At 37.5% G+C, this 27217-nt stretch overlaps 2 protein-coding genes across 9 annotated transcripts in view; both read right to left on the bottom strand.

The window, feature by feature from the left end:
* Positions 1–8959, bottom strand: part of ostn (osteocrin) — a 55473-nt gene extending 46514 nt beyond the window's left edge. Inside the window, exon 1 of the mRNA XM_039670903.2 lies at positions 8585–8959. The gene's annotated coding sequence lies outside the window, so the exon portion shown is untranslated. The remainder of the gene's footprint in view (positions 1–8584) is intronic.
* A 4333-nt stretch (positions 8960–13292) lies between these two features.
* LOC120478632 (NLR family CARD domain-containing protein 3) lies at positions 13293–26700 on the bottom strand. 8 transcript variants are annotated; one of them, XM_089121063.1, is made up of 13 exons: positions 24692–26700; positions 23979–24037; positions 21973–22197; positions 21651–21746; positions 21381–21476; positions 19822–19917; positions 19548–19643; positions 19274–19369; positions 17199–18989; positions 14932–15105; positions 14207–14380; positions 13810–13983; positions 13293–13715 (listed from the first exon to the last, which is right to left on the bottom strand). In XM_089121063.1, the coding sequence occupies exons 3-13, from the start codon at positions 21990–21992 to the stop codon at positions 13433–13435; spliced, it is 3096 nt and encodes a 1031-aa protein (XP_088977189.1). In that variant the 5' UTR covers positions 21993–22197; positions 23979–24037; positions 24692–26700; the 3' UTR covers positions 13293–13432. The 8 variants fall into 8 exon arrangements, with proteins under 8 accessions (XP_088977189.1, XP_088977186.1, XP_088977187.1 ...); XM_089121060.1 differs by lacking the exons at positions 19274–19369; positions 19548–19643; positions 19822–19917; positions 21381–21476 and adding an exon at positions 24129–24175 and having other exon boundaries at positions 24692–26699; XM_089121061.1 differs by lacking the exons at positions 19274–19369; positions 19548–19643; positions 19822–19917; positions 21381–21476 and adding an exon at positions 24129–24175 and having other exon boundaries at positions 24001–24037; positions 24692–26699.
* Between the last annotated feature and the right edge of the window lie 517 nt (positions 26701–27217).

Genomic DNA, 27217 nt, shown 5'->3' with positions numbered 1-27217 from the left:
CCTTTGGCTCTTGGACAAGCATGGAAATTATGGTAGTACTTCTGGCCATCAGAGAGCTCCAGTCAGAACTCAGAGGGCACAATCTAAATCCCCGGGGGTGTCTCAAGTCTTCTGAACAGACGTGCACACTACCTCCCCCTGTGGGCACTGGATAATTTCTGCTCAGTAAGAGCTATTCATGTGCTGGGCTCCATGAACACGGGAGCAGTTTTTCTGTCCAGGTACAGACTTCCTCCGGGGAAGCGGAGACTACAACCCAGAATGTCCGCATGATTTGGAGCATTTTCGGCAAGGCAGAAGTGGACCTCTTTGCATCGAAAGAGAACACCCACTGCCTGATATTCTTTTCAAAGGAAAAGGATGCATTAGCCCACAGGTTGCACTCTCTTCACATTTATGCCTTCCCTCCGGTAGCACTGCCCCCTCAGGTCATCAGCTGAATCAGGGAGGACACATGCTCAGTCTTATTCCTGGCACCACTCTGGTAGTTCAGTTGCTGTCAGCAACACCATGGCCAATCATGCTGAGGAGGGATCTCCTTTTCCAGGCAGAGGGGTAAATCTGGCATCCCCAACCCGAGTTGTGGAGCCTCGATCAATGGCCACTCGACGGGACCCTTCACATCTCTTCAGGGTCTCTAAGGCTGCGGCACCTTCTAACAGGTGCCTTTATGGACAAAAATGGTTTATCTTTTTTGCTAGTGAACAGCTCAGCTCGGCGTATAGCTCAGCTCACCATGTCTGGTGAGAACAATTCCATTATTTTTGATTTTTGCAGGAGTTTTTAGATTATGGGCGCACCCGTCCACACTGAAAGTATACACTCCAGCTATCGTGATTCGTGGCATACCATCCGCCTATCAGTTGGGAAAGTCAGTTGGGAAAGTCACCTGGTGGTCAGATTTCTCAGAGGGGCAGGATCTTAAATCTGCTTTCCCTCAACACAGTCCCTTTCTTGGACCTGTCCATTCTCCTGAGGGCACTCAGAGGCCCTCCGTTTTGAGCCGCTCATGATAGCCGACCTTGGGGTTCTCTCGCTAAAGACTGCCCTTCTGCTAGTTCTGACATTGGTCAAGCGAATTGGTGACCTGCAGGCTTTTTCAGTGGATGCTTCCTGTCTCGAGTTTGGGCCCAAAGGAAACAAAGTATCCCTTGAACCCAGACGTGGCTATGTGCCCAGGTGCTTTCCACACCCTTTAAGGCACAAGTCATCTGCTCTCTGCTCTCCCCTCTACCTAAGGTAAGTACACGCTATGCCCACTTTTCCCATTTCGGGTCATTTGGGCGACCATTTCAGGCAAACAGAGCAGCTGTTCATATTAGGATGCTGCTCTTAAGGGCTGCCAGTTACTAAACAGAGACTGTCCCACTGGATAGTGGATGTGATAACACTAGCCTGCAAGGACTTGCAGTGCCCTGTTGAGGTAAGGTCCCATTCCACCAGGAGAATGGCCTCCTCTTGGGCTTGGTCTAGCGGAATATCCATCGCTGATATCTGTGCGGTGGCCAGTTGGTCCTTGCCATCCACCTTTGCCAGGTTCTATAACCTAGAAGTCCATACCTTTTAGGCACAGATCCTTTCTACCTAGTTGACCTCCAACCTCAGGGGTTTATCTACTGTAGAAGACATACCCACAAGCACTGGAACCTGAACCCAAGCCTGCATTCTTGTACACATTCTAGACCCTCAACTCTAGTAGCCTGCCTTAGGCCCTTGTCATCAAGCACCCCTCAAGCTATGGCCTCAAACTGTCCTGCACTAGAAGCACTGCGTTTTGCCTTGCATTTCCCATATGCATCAGAAACATTGACGTAATGCGAATTCACCATATCGAAATTGAATGCTCCAGTTATCAACCGTTTTGGTGGCCTGAAAAGTCTGTGCAGGTGCAATCTTTTCACCTATTTGCGTCAGAATCATTGAAGCAATGCTCGTTCCCTGATATCTCAGGGAACCAAGATTATGTTAGTAACCAGAGCATTTTTCACCATGCAGATATTCTGCTGTTAAACATGTTTATTTTAAAAATAAAATAAAAACAATGCATGCTGATGGCAGAAGCAAATACCATAGATTAACCACCTCATTGCTCACAGTAGGGTTGTCTTTAAATATTTACAAGTTATCGTTCAAAATCAATTTCTCAATAGGGAAAATGAATGCAGTTTTTAGATGTAGAACCCGACTGTTGCATTCGAATACCTATTTTTATAACATGTTTGTTTATATGTTATTTTATTTTGTTAGTATAATCTTTTTATATTTATTTATATTTTTCATTTGTTTGATACATTAAATTGCTAAAAATTACATTAAATGTTAAAAATATTTAACATTTCACATTTTCATGCATTGTACATAACATGTCATTGTACATCTTGTATCTTGCTTTGCCTCATTTGACGTATATTGATAAAAAAAAAAAAATCTATTAAAATACGTACTATATACTAATATGCATCAGCAATACAGTATTATAATAATATGCCAGTCTGAGCTTAACAATTTGAGTGTCCGGTTCACAGCTCCACCTACTGGACACAGTTCCACACAGCAAAACCAACAGCAAAACTCTCTTAAAAAAGGTTATCTTGAGCAAGTAACTACTACAGAATAAAACAGCACTTTGATTAGGAGTGGCTGAGGCCGACGAGGAACAGAATAAAACAGTACTTTGATAAGAGGCAGAGGACAACGAGGAAGTGAGAAAGAGAACACAACGTTGGTGAAAATACGAGGGGTTTAGCGGACAACACAAAACAGAAAAGAGGTGTAGCTGAAATATAATGAAACGAGCAGAGAAAGCGTGACAGTTAAACTATTGTGTGTGTTGGTGGGTGTATGCAGTGTTCCGCTCGGAGGATCGTGTTGCTGCTGTCGCGTGGCAAGTTTGTCTGGAATGTGACGTGACCACATTACTCGACCCCTCACACTGCTGGAGGAGAGCTTATAGCCTATCATACTCAAATTAACACATTATTCGCAAATACAAACATTTATATTCATAGAACCACTGTAATTGCATATGATAAAAAAAAAATTTATATAAAAAAAGCAAAAAAGTGGTGTTGTGCAACTGAGGCCTTAATCACTGTAGTCAATAAATGGCCGTTGCAGAAAGATATTTACAGCCGTGATCATCAATCCATAACCATTCAGGTGTCAATCAAATCGTTCATCTTTAACTGCCACAGAGAGTCTGTTGCACAATAGTGGCAGCTTATAATATCAACTAACCTTAAGCAAACTACACACAGACCACACACACTTACTACATATATTTATAGACAAAAACCAAAGGCACATTTTGCCATGTGAAAGTCCTTTAAAACAATTCGAAGACATCCTAGACTATAAACAATGTCCAACAGTGGACTTACAATTTCAGGCACAGGGGAGTTTTAAGCTGTCAGTTTTTTTCTTGCCCTGAGCTGAACAAATGTAATTTCCACCTAATTTTGAAATCACCTTTCATTTAGTACTTTGGAATGAAATTCTAAACATGTTTGGAATAATAAATAAAATGACTTACCCTTTGTTTTGCTAATGCTAATGTCACAGCTGGAATATATTTTGTCCAGTATACAGATAATTCAACATTTTCACACTTTTTGTATTTATTTTTTTTCACACGTTTTTGCCTATGCATTCTGAATGAAGCATTCACTGCATGGTTATTGTAGTGGCTTCTTTCCTTCTTAAGCCACTTCCGTGAGGGAAAGTATATTTGACGCTACATCTGTTTTAACAAGACTTGAGTTTTGTGCTCCAAAACAAACAGTGCTGTGTAGTGTAGGTCAAAAAACTGTCTCCCTTCCCCCTCTGCCTCTGCCACATCACTTCCTGTTTAAGATGGCTACCTTCAGGAAGTCCCCAAAAAGGGATTCAATTCCTTCCGCTTACCACAGGGGGCAGGAGCGCAACTACCCAGTTTCAGAGGGGTATGCAGCAACAAATTTAGCACCCCCCACCCCACAAAGACAAAGTTTATCGATAGGTCTTTCTAATAGGGCTGGGCGATATGGCCTAAAAAAATAAAATCTCCAATTATATTTTATTTTTTTAATTCGATTTACGATTTTTTTTTTACGATTACCCACTTATTCAGGAAAGCAATAAGTACAAACGGCAGACAACTTAAAGCAAATTTTGCTTTTATTTAATCAAAAGCAAGACAAATACAACCACCATTTCTGGACTGAGTAATTTGTAGTCTAGACTAAAAGGTAAATCATTTCTATTTTGTTTAAGTTGTTCTTGAAGCTTTTCTGCAACAGATGAATACAAATCTATTACTTGTTATGTTTTAATCATAGATATTTCTAGTTTGCGGGAGTCCCGCAAATCGTTTTATTCTCCCGCAAACTGCAGTGAGTGCATAACCACCAGCGCTCGGCCATCAAATCTAGTCCCGTGCCACACTCTATTGCGCTGGCAGTGAACGTCTCTCAAGGGCCCGACCCGGCCCGACCCGAGGATAGTGAAGGGAAATATCGGCCCGAGTCCGACCCGCTCGGGCAGAATAAGCTCTAGTTCCCTCCTACGCTAAGAAACAAAACTTCCCACTCTCACCGGTAGCCATGTTGTCGCTTGCTGTATGCTGTTTCGTGTGTGCTATGATGTTGTTGTCGTCACTTGCCATACTACTACGCGAGTGAAACTAACGCTACGGAAACTCGGGGGAGCCAAAAATGTGACATTACACAAAAACTTGATTTACTAATTTTTTTTAAATCGCCTGCAACAAAAAATTTGAATTAATTAATTTCATCGATTTTTCGCCCAGGCCTACTTTCCAATATGTTGGACTTTGTTTTGACCAACACACGACGAACATGTCCTCTTTTGTCGGGCAAGGTCTTTGTGATCCGTCCCATAGGCCAAGAGTTTCTTGGTGATGTATCGTCCACTATAAGAACTATGTCCCCAGGCTTAAGATTTTTTCGCACTTCATGCCATTTCTGCCTTTCTTGGATCATTGGCAGGTACTCTCTTGTCCATCTCTTCCAAAATAGATCACTGATATACTGGACTTGTCTCCATCTCCATCTTGAATACAAATCATTTTTCATGAACAATCTAGGAGGCAGAATCGGTTTTCCTTTCTGCAGTAGAAGATGATTAGGTGTAAGAGGCTCGGGATCGGTGGTGTCGTCAGATATGGTGGTAATAGGGCGATCGTTTACTATAGCCTCTACCTCACAGAGTGCTGTCTGTAGTCCCTCTTCATCTAAGGGTTGTTGTTTTAGGACCGAAAACAGAGACTTCTTAATGATACGGACAAGCCTTTCCCATACGCCTCCGTGATGTGCTCTTGAGGGAGGATTAAAACTCCATTTGATTTCCTCGTTCAGCATTGCACGTTTGATTTTGCTGTTATCCAGTTGAGCGAGCCAATCTCTAAGCTCTTGTTCGGCTCATACGTAATTAGTTCCATTTTCTGATATCATTTCTTGAAATTGACCTCTTCTACATATGAACCTTCTCAAGGCCAAAATGCAGGAATCTGTATCCAATGAATAGGCCATTTCTAGATGGATTGCTCTGCTGGCCAAGCATGTAAATAAGACACAGTATCTCTTTACCAAGCTCCGGCCCCTTTTTACCTCAACTGGACCATAATAATCTGTACCTACACATGTGAATGGAGGGGAGTCACAAGCCAGACGACTTAAGAGGTAGATTGGCCATTTTTTGATCCATTACCGGTGCGTTCCAACGTCTGCATGGCAGGCAGTTCCTGACTAGCTTCCGAGCAGCGGAATTGGCATGAAATATCCAGTATCTCTGGCGAAGCTTTGAGATGACCTGATTTTTCCCACAAAGGCCTGCTGATTAATGAATGTTTTCCAAACGTAATATGGACAGATGACCGTTCTTTGGCAAAATGACTTGGTGTTTCAAATCTCCAGGCAGAGCCGAAGAGCCGGTCTTGAAGTATCTTTGCCTCTTTTTCAATAAATTCAACCACATTCTGGAATTTGGCTCTACTGTGTGTCCTTTCAAGAATGTCACATGCTGTGTTTCTCCACTTTTCACGTAGTTTATATGGGAGTTTGGATATAATCCGTTTAAGATCGGAAGGCAAATCCAGATCCAACATGTTAGTCTTCCACAGCATTGCAACAGCCTCTCAAGTAAAGTGCATAAGCATTAAGGGCCTTTCCATCATCGGTCTTGATACTACTCCAACTCAGAGCCTTTTCCATATAAGCACTGGTGATTTTCACTTCATCACCAAAATGACATTTGAGGAGCTTCTTAGCTTCAGCATAACCCATTCTAGTATCCATGTGCAAGCAGCTCTGTACAAGTTCCTTGGGCTGGCCAGAAGTAAATTGTTCCAGATAGTAAAGTCTATCCCTATTATTGTCTGTATTATCTTCTATGCCATGTTCAAAGGCTTGCATGAAAGGGTGGAAATTTAGTGGATCTCTGTCAAATACTGGAATTTCTCTAGATGGGAATAGAGAGTGTTTTTGCTGCAAGACCAGAAGTTCAGCAATGTCATTTTGCCTCCACACCACGTTCAAAAGATTTATATTAGTAAGCCCCACGTCTGTGGAACTAGCAGATGGATTTTGCAAAGCTGCAGCAGGATTATTAGATGTTACTGTCGCATCCTCGACATTGGACTTTTGGTATGCTACTTGGTTGAGTTTTGGACATTGAAACATTCTTTGCAACTGAGTATTCAGGATAGCTCCTAGTTGAACAAATTCAAAAGATGGCAAGGGTCCTGGTGATGTCTGACCCTGTTTCATTTATGTATTCTTAGGATTCTCAGCACTGTACTTTAAGATACTCATTCATTCCTCCTTAGGTTGAAAAGATTTCTGGGAAATAACAGATCAAACTTGTAGACTTGGGCTTGCTGTTGTTGCATAAACGTCGAAGACCTTCAGTTTAGCATCGTTTGCAGCAGAATCACATTCCAAATTTACTGTTTCCAGTCTCACATTCAAATGCAGCCTTTTCCATTTCTAGGGCCTGTTTTTGTTTTAATGAAGGGCTGCTTTCTCAGCAGTTACTTTTATCCTCATTGATGACACCGATGATGGCATACTTGAGCTGTAAGAACTACGAGATTTATGTGACCTCTTGGACACATTCGAAACACTATCACTTGGCTCAATGAGTGTTTGTGGATCCTTTTGAACATTTTTCCACATCTCATATTCACTCATAAAGTTCTCTAATGTAGCCATTTTAGTAGTAGTCTGGGTTTCCCCATACTGCCTTACCACAGCGCGATTTAATTCACGCTGAAAGGCATTCTGGATACCATGGCCAGATTTTTCTCCTCATTTAGGAAACCGATCACAGAATGGGGAGGGAGCAGCAAGACGATGACGACATCTAGCCACACACCAAAGCAGTTTGTTTATATCTATGGATTCAACATGGCAGCAGCCTTGGATATTGTTTTAAGTAGTTTTGAATGCAAGTTTATTTAGAAAAAAGAGCCGCTTTTGGCGTTAAACTTCACGAGACCCCAGTCGTTATTGTTGTCTCGCCATTAATCGCCTTAATGGAGGACCAGGTACAGGAGGCGGTCAACCTTGGAATATCTGCCGCTCAGCTGTGTCACGAGAAAGAAAATGCGATAAAGAATTGTCGATACCAACTTCTGTTCGGCAGTCCCGAGGCCTGGATGAGCACAAAGTGGCAAGACATGTTAGCCACGGAGTTGTATAGTACCAACCTGCTAGGCATTGTCGTCGACTAAGTCCATTTAACTTATAAATGGTAAGTGGTATTTATTAATATCATATTGTCATTATGCCTGTAGACTACATAGTTACTGTGGTTGTCACAGTGCCACTAAGTTGTGTTGCTTTTCAATATCAATACAGCTAACGTTACCGCTTTAGTAGGATAACTTTCAGCTATGCACACATACCCGAATAAAGTTGTTGACACTTTAGTCATTAAATTAAATGTTTAATTTTTTTTAACTTGTTAAGTACAAGCGCAAACAATTTCCAATGCAAATAACAACTTCAACATCTATGTTAAACTGTACTTAATATTGTGTTTTTCTAATTGAAACGATTGGCTATGAGCTACGTACAGGCGATAATACACCCAATAATACGGCTCTGGCATTCGTAAACCACGCCTCAAATAGGGGAAAATGTGCATGTGGTTCCAAGACCCAAGTCTAAACGAGAATTGGGTCTGGCGTTAGCGCTCATTTTCTCTGATATCATCGGATAGTTGTTCTTGCACAAGCCTATGAGCAGTCTTGAATTCAAGTGACAAAAAAAATATCTCAGCACTTCTATTTATTGATTCCACATCACAACCCTCAGCAAGCAATGCCTTTACTTCATTCATCCTACGTGTGCACACACCAAGCTTTCCCCTATGCATAGAACTGAGTGATCCAACGCTTTGTCCAACTCCATGGACATTTCATCAGCCATGTTTGACACAAACAAGCACAATCAAGTATCCAGCTTTCCATAGAATCAGCAGGCCACAATGTACAGATAATCATCAGCTTCTTGTACCATGCATTGATCAAAGCCAAAATTCTCAACCACAGCTTTTAGAAATAAGTTCACCCTTGTTTACTCACAGATTGGATGAATTTCAGAATCCTTTCAAAGCTGTCGATATGTGTCACTCATGGCTTGATCATTCCAGATGTAGGCCTTGATTGGGCCTACCGCATGCCTGCATGTCCTTCTTGGGATTTTTTGACTTAATGTAGTGGCTTCTTTCCTTCTTAAGCCACATCCGTGAGGGAAAGTATATTTGACGCTACATCTGTTTTAAGAAGACTTGAGTTTTATTATAACAGAAAGGTGAAAACTTGAAGACAAAACTCTGTGCTCCAAAACAAACAGTGCTGTGTAGAGTCTCCCTTGCCACATCACTTCCTGTTTAAGATGGTTACCTTCAGGAAGTCCCCAAAAAGGGATTCAATTCCTTCCCCTTACCACAGGGGGGAGAGCAAACAGTAGATACAATATCCTTACATACAATATCAGTTACATACAACCATGACATTCAGCAACATTATTAATAGCCTTTTGGCTCCTACAGTTACTAAGAACTTTTGAAAAAACGTTATTGATACAAACATTTTGGTCATATGACACTCGTCATATGAGGTCATATGAGTAATGATTGTGTAAAAAATATGTTAATATTTAACAAAATATATTGAAATTGTTTGTGATTATATCACTATTTGTTGTTAATTTAAATTTTTATATTTTTGTGATGGGTTTTTACATTTTACGATGAAAAGTTTGGGTTGATTCTAAATATACCAAAATTGTAAAAATAAATAAATAAATAAATAAAAAATAGCGGAAATAAATTATTGCATAGTAAAATGTTTCCAAAACTTTTTTAATGTGACCTTTAGATAACAAATTTATCTGTGACATACAGTGACTGTAGTTGAGGAAACACAGATACGTCTCGCTGACATTCAGTTGCTTTATAAATCCTGGATGTTATCATCTTCAGTGTTTTGCTAATAGTTTAGATGAGTCACTGCTGTTCATGCAGCTGACAAATTTTACTGTACCTAAAGGACACGCTCATAAATCTTTACTGAGAGTCCCATGAGAGAAATGTTACACAGATCATGATGGGACAAAGCTGTTGGTATTTGCATAGACACAAGCAAATCATTAAATGCATGCACATGTACACACACATGCAATGCTTCAATAAACATTTATAGGTTCTGATTGACAGAGAGGAAGTGGAGGAGAGGAAACGGATGCAAACCAAGAGCCTCAGGAAAAAAAAGGCATTTTGAATAATCATTTTACTGTGCAACGATAAGACATGCAATAATCTGAGTATCTGTGTGCGTTTTGTGATCCTTTCCAAGCTAACCAGATCAATGCCCATGCAAATATATCTTATTGAACTTTTTGTTTTGCCAAATAAATTCAGTACACTGAAAATCCAGGATTTAAGATCACAAAAATGTACAGTATACAGAGGACTTTTGCACTACACTGAACTTAAAATGCATAATTCTAATAAATATAGGCTATATATATATATATATATATATATATATATATATATATATATATATATATATATATATATATAATACAAGCAGGATATAAGAGACCCTAATTTAAATAAGACCTTTGACGTTTACTTTCCTTAACTCACACATGCTTAGGGTTGGCTACACACACCTGACATATACAACACACATATGCATCCATTCTATTTGCTCATGATCCCATTTTTACATAGTTTGTCATCCTGATCCTTTGCAAGCATTGTGTAATCCTGTCTATGTTACAGCTTGGTTCAAATGACTCCACTCTTACAGTTTGATAAACATCTCCCTCTAGTGGAATTATGTGTAATTGCAGCAAATATTAATGAGTGCTAGAAAGAAAGTTAGCACATATTTTACTGCTGACGATGTACCACATTACATTATGCCATCAACTGTTCATCAACAGTGCTCATTTATGTACTCACATTGCTTTTGCTGCCTATGTAATTCATAGCACTATATCATCATATTTATGACACAGAAAATTAATTAATAATAATAATAATTTTAATAAAATAAATAAAATAAAAATAATATATAATATAATTTGAATTCAATTGAAATAATATTCTGCTCATAATATTTTATCTGCTCAGACGTAGACATGTATGGTAAGAATAATATCTCATAGTTTGGAGCGGGTTGATCGCTTCAGTAAATGTCCTCTGCACGCGCTGTGAGTTTGAGTCACTCATGCTGTGGGTTTGAAAAGCAAAACGCACCAAACATTAGGCTTCATGTTTTTACTCCAATCTCATTTCATAATGTCGTACTGTATGTAAACGTTTGAACTAACAAATGTTAATCCATAATTTTTTCTCTACTGAAGTGTTCATTTTTAATGATCTGGTCTGTTGTCCCGGGCCCAGGATAGGTTCGAAATAAGGGAAATTCATTCGTTTAATTCATTGGAGTGACAGCCAATCATTTCTTTCGTCCCGGTTGGAAATAATGAGCTGTGTTTATTGCAGCACTGAGAGGACTACAGACACTCGATTTGAATACGTTCTTTTTCAGAGTACTTACATTTTAATTATGTATTGGTACATAGATTTAAACAACATTTAAACATATGCGCTTGCACTTAATGTTATCAGAGAACCGGGGTTACCCAAGTAACCTACTATTCTCTTGTTTTGCACAAACATAATTTTAGCCTGTTGACAAACAGCTTTGTATACATGATTTTTAAAGCAACATTACACCCATAACTGCTTAACTTTTACAGACAAATTAAAATTACAGACAGTTTGCAATGTAGCTTGCATTTCCAGTAAACAGTAATACTGCACCAGAAACATAAAAAGGTAAACAACAAAATGTATTGTAAACAGTAAAGTGCAATATTATTTAGCTAGCTACAGTCTTTTCTTGATGTATCCTTCCCATTGTGAAGAATCACATACAACTTGCACCTAGTCCAAGTTTCACATACATTTCTCATGATTTGTCTGTAGCCTTGTAGCATGAAGAAAAATGTGGAAATCTGATGGTGTTTCTTAATCAAAGATAAAGTTGAGTGGAGACAACTTATCTACTTATCAAAATAAAACTCAGTGCAAAGACTCATAATCAATCTCTTTACATTTTAAGACATGCAAGGATAATTTCAGTAGACCTACAGAAGAATAACAAAAGCTTATTTCTTTAAAAAACTGGATATTTAAGAATGATGGTGTGATTAATATTGTAGTGCAGTTTTTGTAGTCATTTGCAGTTGTAGTTTTTGCAGTTTAAAGTTTGGGTCATCCTTCATAGCAGACAACAGCTGCCTTGTTGAATCTCCTAGATTGTTCATGTACAGATCCAGCTTTCTAAGGTGTGAGGGGTTCGATCTTAGAGCTGATGCCAGAAAAGCACAAGCTTCATCTGTGAGACCACAATATTCCAAACTGCAAAGACAAAAAAAAAAAAAAAAAAAAAATTAGAAAAGAAGCCTTAGTGTTTCTTTTGAACATTCTGTTGACTATAAGTACTCTGCAACTACTTTACTTGTCAACCTTGTAGGTGCAAGGTTACTCATAGTCAACAAAATGTGTTGAAGGGGCCATCAAAATAAATGTTCTTACCGCAGTATCTCAAGTTTACAGTCAGGGTTTTCCATAGCGGTAGAGAGCATTTTCACCCCTAAGGTTCTCGGTTTATTTTGAGACAGATCCAGCTCTCTCAGGTGTGAGGGGTTTGATTTCAATGTTGAAGCCAGAGCAGCACAACCTTCTTCTGCAATGTTGCAATCTCTCAGTCTGTAAAGGAAAAGAAGAAAACAATTCTAATAATTTTGTGGAAAATTATATAAATGTACAGTGGGGTCCAATGTCTAGGATGACATTGAAAATCTAGATTGTTTTTATATATATATATATATATATATATATATATAAACCTGGAAATAAAGTTTTAAGATTCTAAAATAATTAAAAGTATCAAATAAGAACCTTTGTGAAAATTGTTCAAAAGATCACATTTCCCATGAAGTGTCCTCAGTTGTATTACAAATAAATGCAACTGATTGAACTTATAAAATGGTTAGTTCCAATCCTTGATTCTGACTGGTCAATAGCTGTCCTTTATTCATGATAAAACATGGCTATGACTGCTTTACCCAACGGTTCTATTTATCACTGTGCAACACTGCAGTTCTAGTTGTTTTTATTTGAGCTCTCATGCATATTGAACATTGGAACGCTGTTGCTGTTCACGGTCAGGGACTATTTGTTTTCTAGCGGAAGGAAGGCTTTTAGTGATTTTACTTCATCAAAGTTGCACTAATCCTTTTTGTTTTTAACTTTAAAATTTGTATTGTGTGGTAACCATTTTATAAAAGCAATAAGGGAAGTGCTGCATCGTTAATAAGTAACGGCTGAAACGGTTGCATGCACCTTATTGTGCTTACATATAGAATGCATGTATGGAAGAGAGAGGCCGCACTTTGCATATACAGTTTTATTACATATTACATGTGTAATAAAACTGTATATGCAAAGTGCGGCCTCTCTCTTCCATACATGCATTGTCATTATTAGGCCAGCACTCTTAAAACAATTTGAGATATAAACTTTGAGTGAAGCCTGCTCCAACCTCCATTTATTCATTGCTTACATATAGAATCAATAGGCTAATGCAGAAAAAAAAGGAAATTAATGTGAAAGATACCAGTTTCTATTTTGAAAACATGTTTTTGATAACATGATGACTCGTATTAAAATCAGTATTTTCATTTTGCTTGCTTACCGCAGAATTTCCAATTTACAGTTTGGATTTTCCAATGCAACAAAAAGTTGCTGCACACCGGAGTCACCTAGTTCATTCCAACAAAGATCCAGCTCTCTCAGGTTTGAAGGATTTGATTTCAAAGCTTCGGCCAGAGCAGCACAGCCCTCTCTAGTGATGCCACAATTCATTAACCTGCTGAGAGAATGACACACTCGTTTCTGTCCCTAGCTTTGGCACACAAAACTTATTTGACAAAAGCGGTGAGTGCTGATCTTGCCTGATTATCTCAAGATTACAGTCAGAATGTTCCAATTCAACAGAGAGCCTCTTTACACCAAGGTTTGTGAGTTTATTACTAGACAAATCCAGATCTCTCAGATGTGAGGGGTTTGATCTTAGAGCTGAGGCCAGAGCTGAACAACCTTTATCTGTGAAACCACAGTCTCTCAACCTGCAGAAAAAACAACAACAAATAACAAAACAAAACAATGTAATAGGCTGTTTATTGACTGTGACATTTATTACTGTCTGTGACATAACCTTACCTCAGTATCTCCAGTTTACAGTGAGGATTCTCTAGTCCATCAGCAAGGACCTTCATTCCTAAATCTTTCAGTTCATTCCCAGATAGATTCAGTTCTCTCAGGTGTGAGGTGTTTGATTTAAGAACCAAAGCCAGAGCAGCACAACCTTCATCTGTTATACTACAAAGTCTCATCCTACAGAGAAAATAGGTTAAAGTACACAAAATAATAATAATAATAATAAATAAAACACACACACACACACACACACACACACACACACACACACACACACACACACACACACACACACACACACATATATATATATATATATATAGTATGCTATTCCTTAGCTAGTTACAATTAGTAATTTCACGTAATGTTTTAGTGAGGATAATTCGAGAAGTTATCTTACCACAGTTTCTCTAGTTTACAGTGAGGATTCTGCAATTCAGCACAAAGATTCTTCAATCCAGAGTTACTGTGTGTATTTCCGGACAGATCCAGCTCTTTCAAATGTGAGGGGTTTGATCTCAGAGCCGAAGCCAGAAAAGTGCAACCTCTATCAGAAACACCACAAAACCCCAGCCTGCATAAAAAAGAAGTTTAAGACTTTACCTCCTGGTTTCACAGACGCCGCTTAAGCCCAGACTAAAATACATATTCTAGCTGTTTTAGCTGAAAGCAATTTACACTGATACTGTATATCTTAAAATATATCAGTGCCATTGTTTTTTCTCAAGATGCACACAATTAATTTTTTTTTCTAAGGCATTTTTATAAAAGCTATTTAAAAGTCCTAATTACATTTACATAAAATGTACATTTAGCTGACACTTATCCATAGCAACTTACAATTGCTATATATGTCAGAGGTCGCACGCCTCTGGAGCAACTAGGGGATAAGTGTCTTGCTCAAGGACACATTGGTGTCTCATAGTGGATTCGAACCCGGGTCTCTCACACCAAAATCATGTGTCTTATCCACTACGCCATCACGACCCCAATTGAACTAACTAATAATCCTCATTTAGTCTAAACCTTGTCTGTAAATTTAAACAGCTGAATAAACCAAATGTAAGAAAAGAAAAGAAAAGAAAAGAAAAAAAATGGGGAAATAAAACAAAAAGATGAACTTACCTCAGCCTCTCCAACTGACAATGAGGATTTTCCAGCCCAGCACAGAGCAGCTTCAGTCCTGAATCCTTCACAGTACTCCAAGACAGGTTTAGCTCTTTCAGACAGCAAGTATTTGAGCTAATAACAGAACCTAAGGTTGTATAGGCTTTCCTTGTCAGATTATGCTCACAAAGTCTGCAAGGAAAAATAAAAATTGCAGCATGTGCATGTATACACAGTGTTGGGTAAATTATCCAAAAAAATGTATAAAAATGTCGGTAACACTTTAAAATAATGGCCAGTAGTTAACAAGTAGCTATGCAGGAAGTAATAGGTAGTACTGCATTAACACCGAAGTTAATACTATTAACTAATATGGAAGCAATATTAACTAATCATTAAGTAATAGGTAATTTAGTACAAAGGTAGTTCCTTGGTACGTATTTGATTGTTACTAAAGAAATATATCCTCATTGAGAACTACTTGTGAACTAAGAAATAATAACCAATTAATTACTAATCACAAAAGTAACATGTCTAAAAAGTGAACAATTGTGGGGGTTTTATACTCTTAACATGGTCATAACATTTCAGAAGCATGTGCCTCAAATGGGTTCTTTGTGGAAACCAGTTTATGAAGTTTATACATCCCCCCAAATACATTAGCTAGGTTGAGATTTGACCACTACTCTTGCCAAGATGGACGCATGTTCTCTGTTTATTTAAAACTTAAACATAAAATAATCCTAATAAAGACAGTTTTAAAAATAAAAATCTTAAATAATTAGGAAGTGATGGTGACACTCTCATGATTGGATTAGTGCACTATTATGAGCTCTATTGAATGTCAGTCACATATATCTCAGACTCCAAAGACCTATGACTTTATGTTACAGTAGCTGCCTGAGGAGGACTTCTCTTTAGGACATGAATATAAACATTGATGTTCACTTGTCAAAAACAATTAGCATCTTTAATGAAGAAATTGGCTGCATTTATGTTACGATAAGCGCAAAAACACATCTTCCAGATTACAGTGTTTGTTAGAATATTAGTGCCTCACAGAACCTCTACAGTATGTGTCAAATATAAAATTAAATTACTTGTATCATTTGTGAAAAACATGTTAACTCCTCAATAACTAAGCGTTACCTTGTCATCCCGCAGGAACTACTAGTGATGTGGCCCATTATTTTAAAGTGAAAAACATGTTAACTCCTAACTAACTACAAGCGTTACCTTGTCATCCCGCAATGTTTACACAAGGTAACGCTTGTAGTTAGTTAGGCGTTAACATGTTTTTCACTTTAAAATAATGGGCCACATCACTAGTAGTTCCTGCGGGATGACAAGGTAACACTTAAGTAGTTATTGATGAGTTAACAGGTTTTTCACAAATGATACAAGTAATTTAATTTTATATTTGACACATACTGTAGAGGTTCTGTGAGGCACTAATATTCTAACAAACACTGTAATCTGGTAGATGTGGTTTTGCGCTTATCGTAACATAAATGCAGCCAATTTCTTCATTAAAGATACAAATTGTTTTTGACAAGTGAACATCAATGTTTATATTCATGTCCTAAAGAGAAGTCCTCCTCAGGCAGCTACTTTAAAATAAAGTTATAGGTTTTTGGAGTCTGAGATATACTGTATGTGACTGACATTCAATAGAGCTCATAATAGTGCACTGATCCAATCATGAGAGTGTCAGCATCACTTCCTAATTATTTAAGGTTTATTTTTAAAAACTGTCTTTATTAGGATTATTTTATGTTTAAGTTTTAAATAAACAGAGAACATGCGTCCATCCTGGCAAGAGTAGTGGTCACAATCTCAACCTAGCTAATGTATTTGGGGGGATGTATAAACTTCATAAACTGGTTTCCACAAAGAACCCATTTGAGGCACATGCTTCTGAAATGTTATGACCATGTTAAGAGTATAAAACCCCCACAATTGTTCACTTTTTAGACATGTTACTTTTGTGATTAGTAATTAATTGGTTATTATTTCTTAGTTCATAAGTAGTTCTCAATGAGGAATATATTTCTTTAGTAACAATCAAATACGTACCAAGGAACTACCTTTGTACTAAATTACCTATTACTTAATGATTAGTTAATATTGCTTCCATATTAGTTAATAGTATTAACTTCGGTGTTAATGCAGTACTACCTATTACTTCCTGCATAGCTACTTGTTAACTACTGACCATTATTTTAAAGTGTTACCAAAATGTCCAATATATATATATATTCTTAATTGCTACCAATATGACTTACATTGCAGTTCTGGATGCTTCAAGCACCGGCTGTAGCCTTTGAAGACTTTCATCTGGCAAAATATGTGTCCCAACGTAATCATTTAAATCAAACACATCTAGTTTTTGCCCTGAGGTTAGCAATACATAGACCATTGCTGACCACTGCGAGGCTGTCAGTGTGGTATTTATTCTTGACCCTGATTTTAGATAATGCTGGATTTCCTCCACTAGGGAATGATCATTCAGTTCGCTCAGGCAGTGGAACAGATTGATCGATTTCTCTGGAGAAGGATTCTCTTTGATCTTGCCCTTTATGAACCTAACTGTTCGCTCTTTGTTGTCAGAGCTGCCTTTTGTCTGTGTAAGTAGCTCTCCTAAGAGAGTCTGATTGGACTCCAGTGAAAAGCCAAGAAGGAAGCGAAGGAAACGGTCCAGATGCCCAGTGGTACTCTGCAGAGCTTTCTTCACAGCTGTCTGATGGAGGTCAAATATTGAACCTTGTGCAGCATAAAGCAGATTTTTGACTATAAGACTTGGTTGGTCTAATTCATTTGTGTTTTGATTCACAAAGGTGAGATACACATATAATGCTGCTAGATGTTCCTGAATGCTCAGATGAACAAAGCAGTAGACTTTCCCCTGAAACAGCCCTGATTCTTCTCTGAAGATCTGAGTGCACAATCCTGAGTACACTGCAGCTTCTTGCACGCTAATGCCAACTTCTTTAAGATCTTCCTCATAGAAGATCAGATTATGTTTCTCCAGCTGCTGAAAAGCTAGTTTACCCAGTTTAAAAACCATGTCAACAGCTTTTAATTTCTTCTCATAGTCCTTCTCACATTTGATGTTGGTCTGAAGGATCAGGAAGTGTGTGTACATTTGCGTGAGAGTCTTGGGAATCTCTCCACTCTCTGCTCCACTCATCATCTTCTCTAGAACAGTGGCTGAGATCCAGCAGAACACTGGGATGTGGCACATGATGTAGAGGCTCCTCGATAACTTCAAGTGTGAGATGATTTTATTGGCCAGACTCTGATCAGCGATTTTCTTCCCGAAGTATTTCTCCTTCTGTGGGTCATTGAAGCCTCGTACCTCTGTCACTCGACCAACACACTCAGAGGGGATGAGATCACATGCTTCTGGTCTGGATGTGATCCAGATGAGAGCCGAGGGAAGCAGATTCCCCAAAATGAGGTTCGTCAGCAGCACGTCCACTGATGTCTCTTTGGTTGCATCACGTAGATTCTCATTGCTGTGAAAATTTAAGTGAAAACGGCACTCGTCCAAACCATCAAAGATGAACAACACTTTATATTTATCACTGAAAATGTCCATTTTCATAGTTTCAGGGAAAAAAACATGGAGAAGATCTGAAAGACTGAGTTTGTCCTTTTTCAAATTGAGCTCTCTGAAAGGAAGTGGAAATATGAGGAAGACGTCCTGATTCTCTTTCCCTTCAGCCCAGTCTAGAATGAACTTCTGCACAGAGACTGTTTTTCCAATGCCAGCGACTCCTTTGGTCAGCACAGCTCTGATGGGTTGGTTTTGTCCAGGTAAGGGTTTGAAGATGTCATTGCAGTCGATTGGGGTGTCCTCCATTGTGGCTTTCCTGGAGGCTTTTTTAATCCATCTGATCTCATGTTCATTATTGATCTCTCCACCTCCATATTCTGTGATGTAGAGCTCAGTGTAAATCTCATTGAGAGGAACGGGGGCACTGTTTTTTGACATCCCTTCATGCAAACACTGAAAACTGCTCCTCAGATCTGATTGGAATGCATCTCGATTTTTATCAAAGAGTGAGGCATTCCTGGAAATCCAAAATTAAACCTGTTATTCTTTAAATACATTTTAAACCAGTAGACCATTTACTTCCTTTAATATACAGTAATTACAATTATTTAATTAGGAGATTTATAATACCTGTACATTAATACTTTTAATACTTAAAATGTAAACTAAAGAAAAATAAACTGATTAAAAGGGACTGCAAACAATAAATAGTAAACTACAGCTTAATACATGTCTGTGAAATCAGCTTTTTTGAGAATCATAGAACCAAAGCCCAAATAGTCATATAAAGGAGGGTTTTACCTGGATTCTTTTAAATCCACTGGTTTATCCATTGAATGTTCACTTCTCTGGGACTCATAGCTGGGACATGGAGAAGATCTCCCCATCTGCACAGAGCTTCAGAGAAACAGAGATATTGCAATTTAATAGTCCCAACAGTGTTTATTTAGAAGATATTATTTATTTTTTGAACATGATATCTTTTTAGAATCTTGTTGCTTTACGTGACGTTACATGAACCTAAAAATTTTAAATTGAAGTTTAATTTTTATTACCGGTAATCTAAATATTTTACCTGGATTCTTTTAAATTTGGTGGTTTATCCATTGAATATTCACTGCTCATGGACTCATAGCTGGGACATGGAGAAGATCTCCCCATCTGCACAGAGCTTCAGAGAAACAGAGATATTGCAATTTAATAGTCCCAACAGTGTTCATTTAGAAGATATTATTTATTTTTTGAACATGATATCTTTTTAGAATCTTGTTGCTTTACGTGACGTTACATGAACCTAAACATTTTAAATTGAAGTTTAATTTTTATTACCGGTAATCTAAATATTTTACCTGGATTCTTTTAAATTTGGTGGTTTATCCATTGAATGTTCACTGCTCATGGACTCATGGCTGGGACATGGAGAAGATCTCCCCATCTGCATTGAGCTTTAGAGAAACAGAGATATTGTAATTTAATAGTCCCAACAGTGTTTATTTAGTTGATATTATTATTTTTTTAACATGATATCTTTTTAGAATCTTGTTGCTTTAGGTGACGTTTTATGAACTTAAAAATTGAAAAATGAAGCTTAACCCTTGTGCATCCTTATGGACATTTTTGTCCTTTTCAGTTTTTTTTGTTTTTTTTTTATCACTTTGTGTGTATTTTTTGATCACTCTGCGTGTATGGTGTGTATTTTTATTGGAATTTTACCATTTCACCGTCATTTTCTTAAAAAAAAATATTTTTTTGCATTAGGTACAAAAAATACTCCCTCTCAGCACCTTTTGGACAAAAATGTCCCCATTGAAACCCATTAAAACTGCCATATTTAATCCCTGGTTCAGTTAACTATAAAATTATGCAATATTTGTTAAGAGGCTTTCAGTCTGATGGCAAGGCTTCACAATTTTATTTTTTAGTATTTTTTTTTTATCAGATGGTGTCATTTCTTTTTTAAGTTTGGCCTATAAAACAAATATCGCTGTATTCCTGTTTTCTGGTTCGGCATACTATAGAGCCAACTGGATAAATTATGCAACAATATTTGCGTGGGTGTGTTGGTATGGATGTCAGAGTGTGGTTAGTATGTGTGTTATAAAAAAATATATATGTGTGTGTGTGTGCGCATGTGTGTGTTTGTAATACTGAGAGAGAAAAACTACAAATTCAAATCCAATCACTGTGAGCACCAGTGGGGTTTTGCTGGCACCCAATGGGGAAAATATGTTACTACGCCCAAACAAACTGTTACCGAAAGCTCATTTTTTGAGATATCATCCTCAAATTTGGAACACAACCTATTTAGATTTATGGCTTTGATTTTATTTATTGAGTTCAACCTGATTTATAAAATATATATTTTATATAAAATATTTTTTATAAATAATTTTCATAAAATTATACCTATATAACTTTTTTTTGGATTTACTTATTTATTTATTTTTACTTCAGCAATAATCTGCAAAGGGTCTTCTTTAAAATGATACCAAACTTAAGTCTATGCTCCAAAGCGTCACATTTTTATGACAGTTTTTTTACATGGACATTTTTGTCCTCTTTTTACCCATGTGTAAGTTTTTTTAATTGATGCACAAAGGTTAATTTTTATTACCAGTAATCTAAATATTTTACCTGGATACTTTTAAATCCACTGGTTTATCCATTGAATGTTCACTTCTCTGGGACTCATAGCTGGGACATGGAGAAGATCTCCCCATCTGCATTGAGCTTCAGAGAAACAGAGATATTGCAATTTAATAGTCCCAACAGTGTTTATTAAGTAGATATTATTTATTTTTTGAACATGATATCTTTTTAGAATCTTGTTGCTTTACGTGACGTTACATGAACCTAAAAATTGAAAAATGAAGCTTAATTGTTATTACCGGTAATCTAAATATTTTACCTGGATTCTTTTAAATCCACTGGTTTATCCATTGAATGTTCACTCCTCGAGGACTCATGGCTGGGACATGGAGAAGATCTCCCCATCTGCACAGAGCTTCAGAGAAACAGAGATATTGCAATTTAATAGTCCCAACAGTGTTTATTTAGTAGATTTTATTTTTTGAACATGATCTCTTTTTAGAATCTTGTTGCTTTATGTGACGTTACATGAACCTAAAAATTGAAAAATGAAGCTTAATTGTTATTACCGGTAATCTAAATATTTTACCTGGATTCTTTTAAATCCAATGGTTTATCCATTGAATGTTCACTGCTCATGGACTCATGGCTGGGACATGGAGAAGATCTCCCCATCTGCATTGAGCTTCAGAGAAACAGGGATATTACAACATTAATTCAGCGTAACTTCTTGTCATTCAGATTGAAGTGCAGCACAATTAAGTAGGTGCAATTGAGAGAGAAAGAGTCAATATTAATAAAATAAATGTGAAAGTGTGAGATATAAAATAATGTATAATTTATAAAATGAAAAGTGAAGGAAGGAAGGAAGCTTTAATTTTATTTCATAAACTTAAATCATGATTATTTACCTGGGCTTGAGTTGATCCATTGAATGGTTTCTTCTAATGACCAGGTCTTGTTAAATCTGATCTCCTCTGCTGGTGTCACGATCACAGCCTCTATGACCTCCCTCTCTGGCCACCAGAGGGCGCCCTCGCCCGAATACTGACCTCACGATACGAATTGCAATTCCCATGATACATCATTCCTGGACTCTGCTATCACTGATCACACACGCACCTGCATCCCGTTCCCTACCCACATAAAAAAACACACTTACATTGTAACCAACGTTTTTGTCATTGTTTTAATGCTGTGAACTATTCTGATATTCTGCCTGCGTGCGTGCACTTGACTTTCTGAACTGATCCTCTCGTTTCCTGCTGCCTGCCCATTGGCCCGCTGCCTAGTATCTGGATTCTGTCTCGCTCGCTGCCAGCCTCTGAACCCCTGCCTGCAGTGCCTGGTTTTCAGCACATTTGTGCCTGATCTCTGCTCTGTTGATCTTGCCCGTGCCTGACCTTTGTCTGTCAACCATTCTCCTAATAAACTTGTTGCAAATGGACCTGACTGATTCTGATGTTTCCCAACAGCTGAATTGTGTTTCAGTGAAATAGAAATGGTGGTAACATAATATGAAGTTAAGTTCTTACAAAGTGAGGAAAGAATTTCACAGTCTTAATGATATTTAGTTGAAGAGTGTATTTAGTGGCCAAGTGTGTATAATAAGCCAAGATTGTGTGTTTTTGACAGCAAATAAAGGATTAGTTACAAAAACAAAGATTGGTAACGCTTTAGATCATAGCCTGGAAAGTACTGCGCAAGTAAAACAAATTTACAGCATTACTTTATGTAATTATATACCTACTGTATAAAGTACTTACAGTACACCGACTAGGGACTCCGTGGTTATACTGGGGGACTTTCAGTGACACCTGTGACACCTGTAGGGGTGTGATTGGGAGGAATGACCTGATCTGAACTCGAGTGGGGTTCTGTTATTGGACTTCTATGCTAGTAACAGTTTGTCCATAACGAACAACATGTTCAAGCATAAGGGTGTCCATCAGTGCACGTGGCACCAGGAAACCCTAGGCCAGAGGTCGATGATCGACTTTGTTATTGTGTTCCGACTTCCGGCCGCATGTCTTGGACACTCGAGTGAAGAGAGGGGCAGAGCTTTCAACTGATCATCACCTGGCGGTGAGATGGACCCAATGTCAGGGAGGTCCGTCCTGAGTACCTCAAGCCTCTGGATGTTGTGGGGCTGTCTTGGCTGACACTCCTCTGCAGCATCACATGGCGGTTTGAGGACAGTACCTCTGGACTGGCAGAACGGGGTGGTGGTCCCTCTTTTCAAGAAGGGGTCCGAAAGGTGTGTTCCAACTACAGGGGGATTACACTTCCTAGCCTCCCCGGGAAAGTCTATGCCAGGTAAAGTCAATTCAAACTAAAACTATTGTAAGCTGATTTTTTTTTTTTTTTTTTTTTTTTTTGCTTAAATACTGGGGAAATATACTACAGGGTAAGTACGATAAAAATACATATGCAATCTGATATCAGTGACTCTCAAACCTTAATAATAATAATAAAAATATTTAAAAACATACTTAACACTTTACCCTTTTTTTGACATATTGTTCCCTTATACCTACACATATTTATAGGGACACGATAATTACTGAAAGGAAGACTGCAAATTCATTTTTCTTACGCAGTACTTTCCAAAGTGTTACCAATAAAAACGTACTATTTGGCCTCAGTATTAATAGAGCATTCGGTCACAACATTTTCAGAATTCAATCCAGCTATAATGACTGAAAATAAGCCAAAAATAGCCATAGTAAGTAGCTACAAATAAAAATGCAATGAAAAAATACTGTCATGTAGTCACGTACTGTAAACATTCCTATTTTTTTTAATTTTTTTTTTTTTTCCTTTAACCAATCTAGTTATCTCTTAAAACAACAGTTGCTTTTGTCACAGTAAAAGACAAACATGTAACCAAACTACTTATGTACCTCGTGGTATTTACCTAATTCTTTCAGACAGGTTACCTGATAATGAGACTGCTTTCAAATTCCAAATTCACATCTGAAAGTAAAATAAAAACCAGCCAAAAATTACTTATTCACTGTCTCATTTCAGTAGGCCTATATATAAACAATATTAAATTTATACATACTTAGTGTTAAAGCAACAGTATGGAACGTTTCCTCTTCGGTCGCTCTACTGGTTGGAAACGAAATTGTCCATTACCACTTGTCGTAAATAATTTAGGCTACCGCAGCCTACCGTCGCACTAACGCTCGTTGTTTATCCAGAACCAGTTTTGAAATGAACAATGTCCACAGACAAGCGTATGTTACATGATTTCAGGAAAGGATCATCAGAAACGAAGAAAAACTAAATAATGACTATTGTAGCACTTTATGTAAAGCAGTCGAATTTTTGTGGTCGGGTTACGAACCCCGGAGTTCTGTGTTGCCAGTAAAAGTGATACAGGCCCCGTCAGGCAATGGCAGAAGTGCCTTTCACCCTGTTACCACTTGATGAACCACTGATAAGAGTTTGGAAACATTATTTTAAGGTAAAAAATGTTACATAGTGTTGCTTTAATAAAATATATTCAAAAGAAATCGACATGTAAAAAGATGATAGATGAACATTCAGCAAGCTAATCATAATTATAAAACACATAAGAAGAATTAGCAACATTGTAAAATTCTAAAGTTTGTTTATACTCACTTTGGCATTCTGTAATCTTTATTGTATCTTATTGAATCTTTCAATCTTCATAGTAGCTAAACATATATTATCCGGCCCTGATGACAACAACCACGCAAATCAGTCAACTAAGATGTTTTCAGGCAATTTCTAACTTTCAATTTCTTTTCACTTCACATAAATGTCCTCTCTCAGAGCACCACCCACCCTCAGATCACGAGAGTATCAGGTAAACAACTGCAAGAAGCACAAACAGGACAGACCAGTTTCAGGAAACATTGAAAACCCGGACCACATTCACAAAACATCTTAAGGCTAAAAGTAGCTCCTAACTTGCTGACTTAGGAGAACTCTAATGGTAAGATAAAATGTTTTGTGAGTTTCACTGATCACGGATCGCTTTGAGCACAAGAGGGAAACAATCTGTGGCTCCGCTCCACTCACTCCAGGCCAGCTTTTCTTTGCTTAGCAACTGTTACTGAAACAATTTTCATCTACAACGCCAACAGCATTTAATAATAAAAAACAAAAATGAATTGGCTTAAAAAATTTATATGAAATAAAATTATTGCAACTCACCCTGTACAATCTTGCTGTTATAGAGATATATGGCCGTAATTGTCATATAGTAGGCTATGTATCTACAGTAATATGTAGCACTAATTTATATGGAGTTTACAGCCTACTTTTTCTAGATGTCCTTCCTTTTTAACATTCTGATTGCTAGAGATAGGCTCCTTCTCATTCAAATATTTTCTAGTTGGGCGTACACTATTACAAATCATATGACAAACCACAAACCATAGCAACACTAAACAAACCAGACTCATTGAGAGAAGTTCATTATAATCAAAAAAAATTAAATAAATAAATAAATCAATTTAAATTCACATAACTTGAATTCCCAGAGAAAAACTGCTGGATTGTTTTCCTTCAACATGTCTTTTTATACACAAATATTTAAATATTGATAATAAAAATAATTTTTTTTTCAGATAAATTAACAACAATTGGGATTAGCTGCACATTGGACTTTGTAATCAATCTGCAACATTTACAATATAATTACAATATAAAAGCACCAAAAATAATCAAAACTATTAATTGTAACAACTAAATATATTTAGGTTAAAAAAGAGGCATAACTAACTAAATATTAAAGATATTTTTGTTCACCATGATTTTGCCAAGTAACACGTGTTCATGGCTCAACATACAGTATTTTGCCAGCCCGAACTCCGCCCACAACATTTTTTGGTCGGGAAGTTCGGTCTGGACTCGATCCATTGAGGAGTAATTATGATCAGACAAGAAACATTCTGGCCAATCAAATTGCCAGGGCGGGCTTTAAATGATGATGGACAGATGATCTGCAGGGACGTAATCATCACGTTATCAAAGAGCGCTTAACTGGTCTCCCTCAAAGATAACTGCAGCTGGAGAATTGAGATGTATAGATTCCGCTGTCGCGTCTGTTGTAAAATAAATCGACAGCACATTAATTTTAATAGACAAACAGAGAACTGCAATCAAGGCATTTGTCGATCGGAAAGATATTTTTGCCGTCCTTCCTACAAGATTCGGCAAAAGTGTAACTTATCAGCTGGCTCTGATGGTCGCAAAGAAGATTGGACGTAATGAAAAGCCTGTGGTCGTTGTGGTTTCTCCTTTGGTGGCACTCATGGAGAAGTAAGTAAAAGAAGCAACACTCGTTATTTAACTTCTAAAATAAGAAAGTTCTGTAGTTGACAAACTGCGCTATGCAAAGGAGTTGACTTACTGCGTTGCTCTGATTGGTTGTAGGTCTACAGACCATCCAATTGAGTGCAGAGTTTTTTTTTTTTTTCCTGGTTCGGTTAAGACACGCCTCATAATCAAAGCCCTACGATGCAGTTTCAGACTCATATTCTCACTAGAATATGAGTATGACGAAGTCAGGCTACACCTCGAGGCTATAAGTTTCAAAATCCACAAATGTGTAAGGGGATTTACAAATGCACAGGAACCGATTCACAAATAAATGCCAGGCACAGTTGTGTTTGTGACATAAAAAAAACATTTGTAAAAATATATTTTTATTTGCAAATCTCATTTTATTTATTTTTGAGTTTTATATTTTTTTGTGAAACTATTTACATTTATTTGTGGATCATAATCTATTTATTTGGAATAATGCAACAATTCTCACCCCATAGTCCTGGAATATCATCCCTGTATGTAAACATAGTCCTTAACCTAACCCTTCCAATACCTCTACACCTAACCCATTAATTCTCCCTAAAATCAGAAGGAAATGAAAGGCTAAGAACACTGGTGTAGAAGCACATAACCCTTATTTAAAGGGTTAGTTCACCCAAAAATGACAATTCTGTCAGTATTTTCTCACCCTCATGTTGTTCCAAACCTTTACAGTAGTGTTTATTTGTTCTGCTGAACACAAAGGAATATATTTGGAAGAATGTTTTAATCAAACAGATCTCATTCCCCATTGACTAGTATGTATTTTTTCCTACTATGGTAGTCAATGGGGAATGAGATCTGTTTGAT

This window comes from Pimephales promelas, chromosome 16 (genome assembly GCF_988280905.1).
Source record: "Pimephales promelas chromosome 16, fPimPro1.hap1.1, whole genome shotgun sequence".
NCBI classification, from domain to species: Eukaryota; Metazoa; Chordata; class Actinopteri; order Cypriniformes; family Leuciscidae; genus Pimephales; species Pimephales promelas.
The sequence above is the reverse complement of the archived record's forward strand: the minus strand, read 5'-3'. Positions and strand labels throughout refer to the sequence as shown.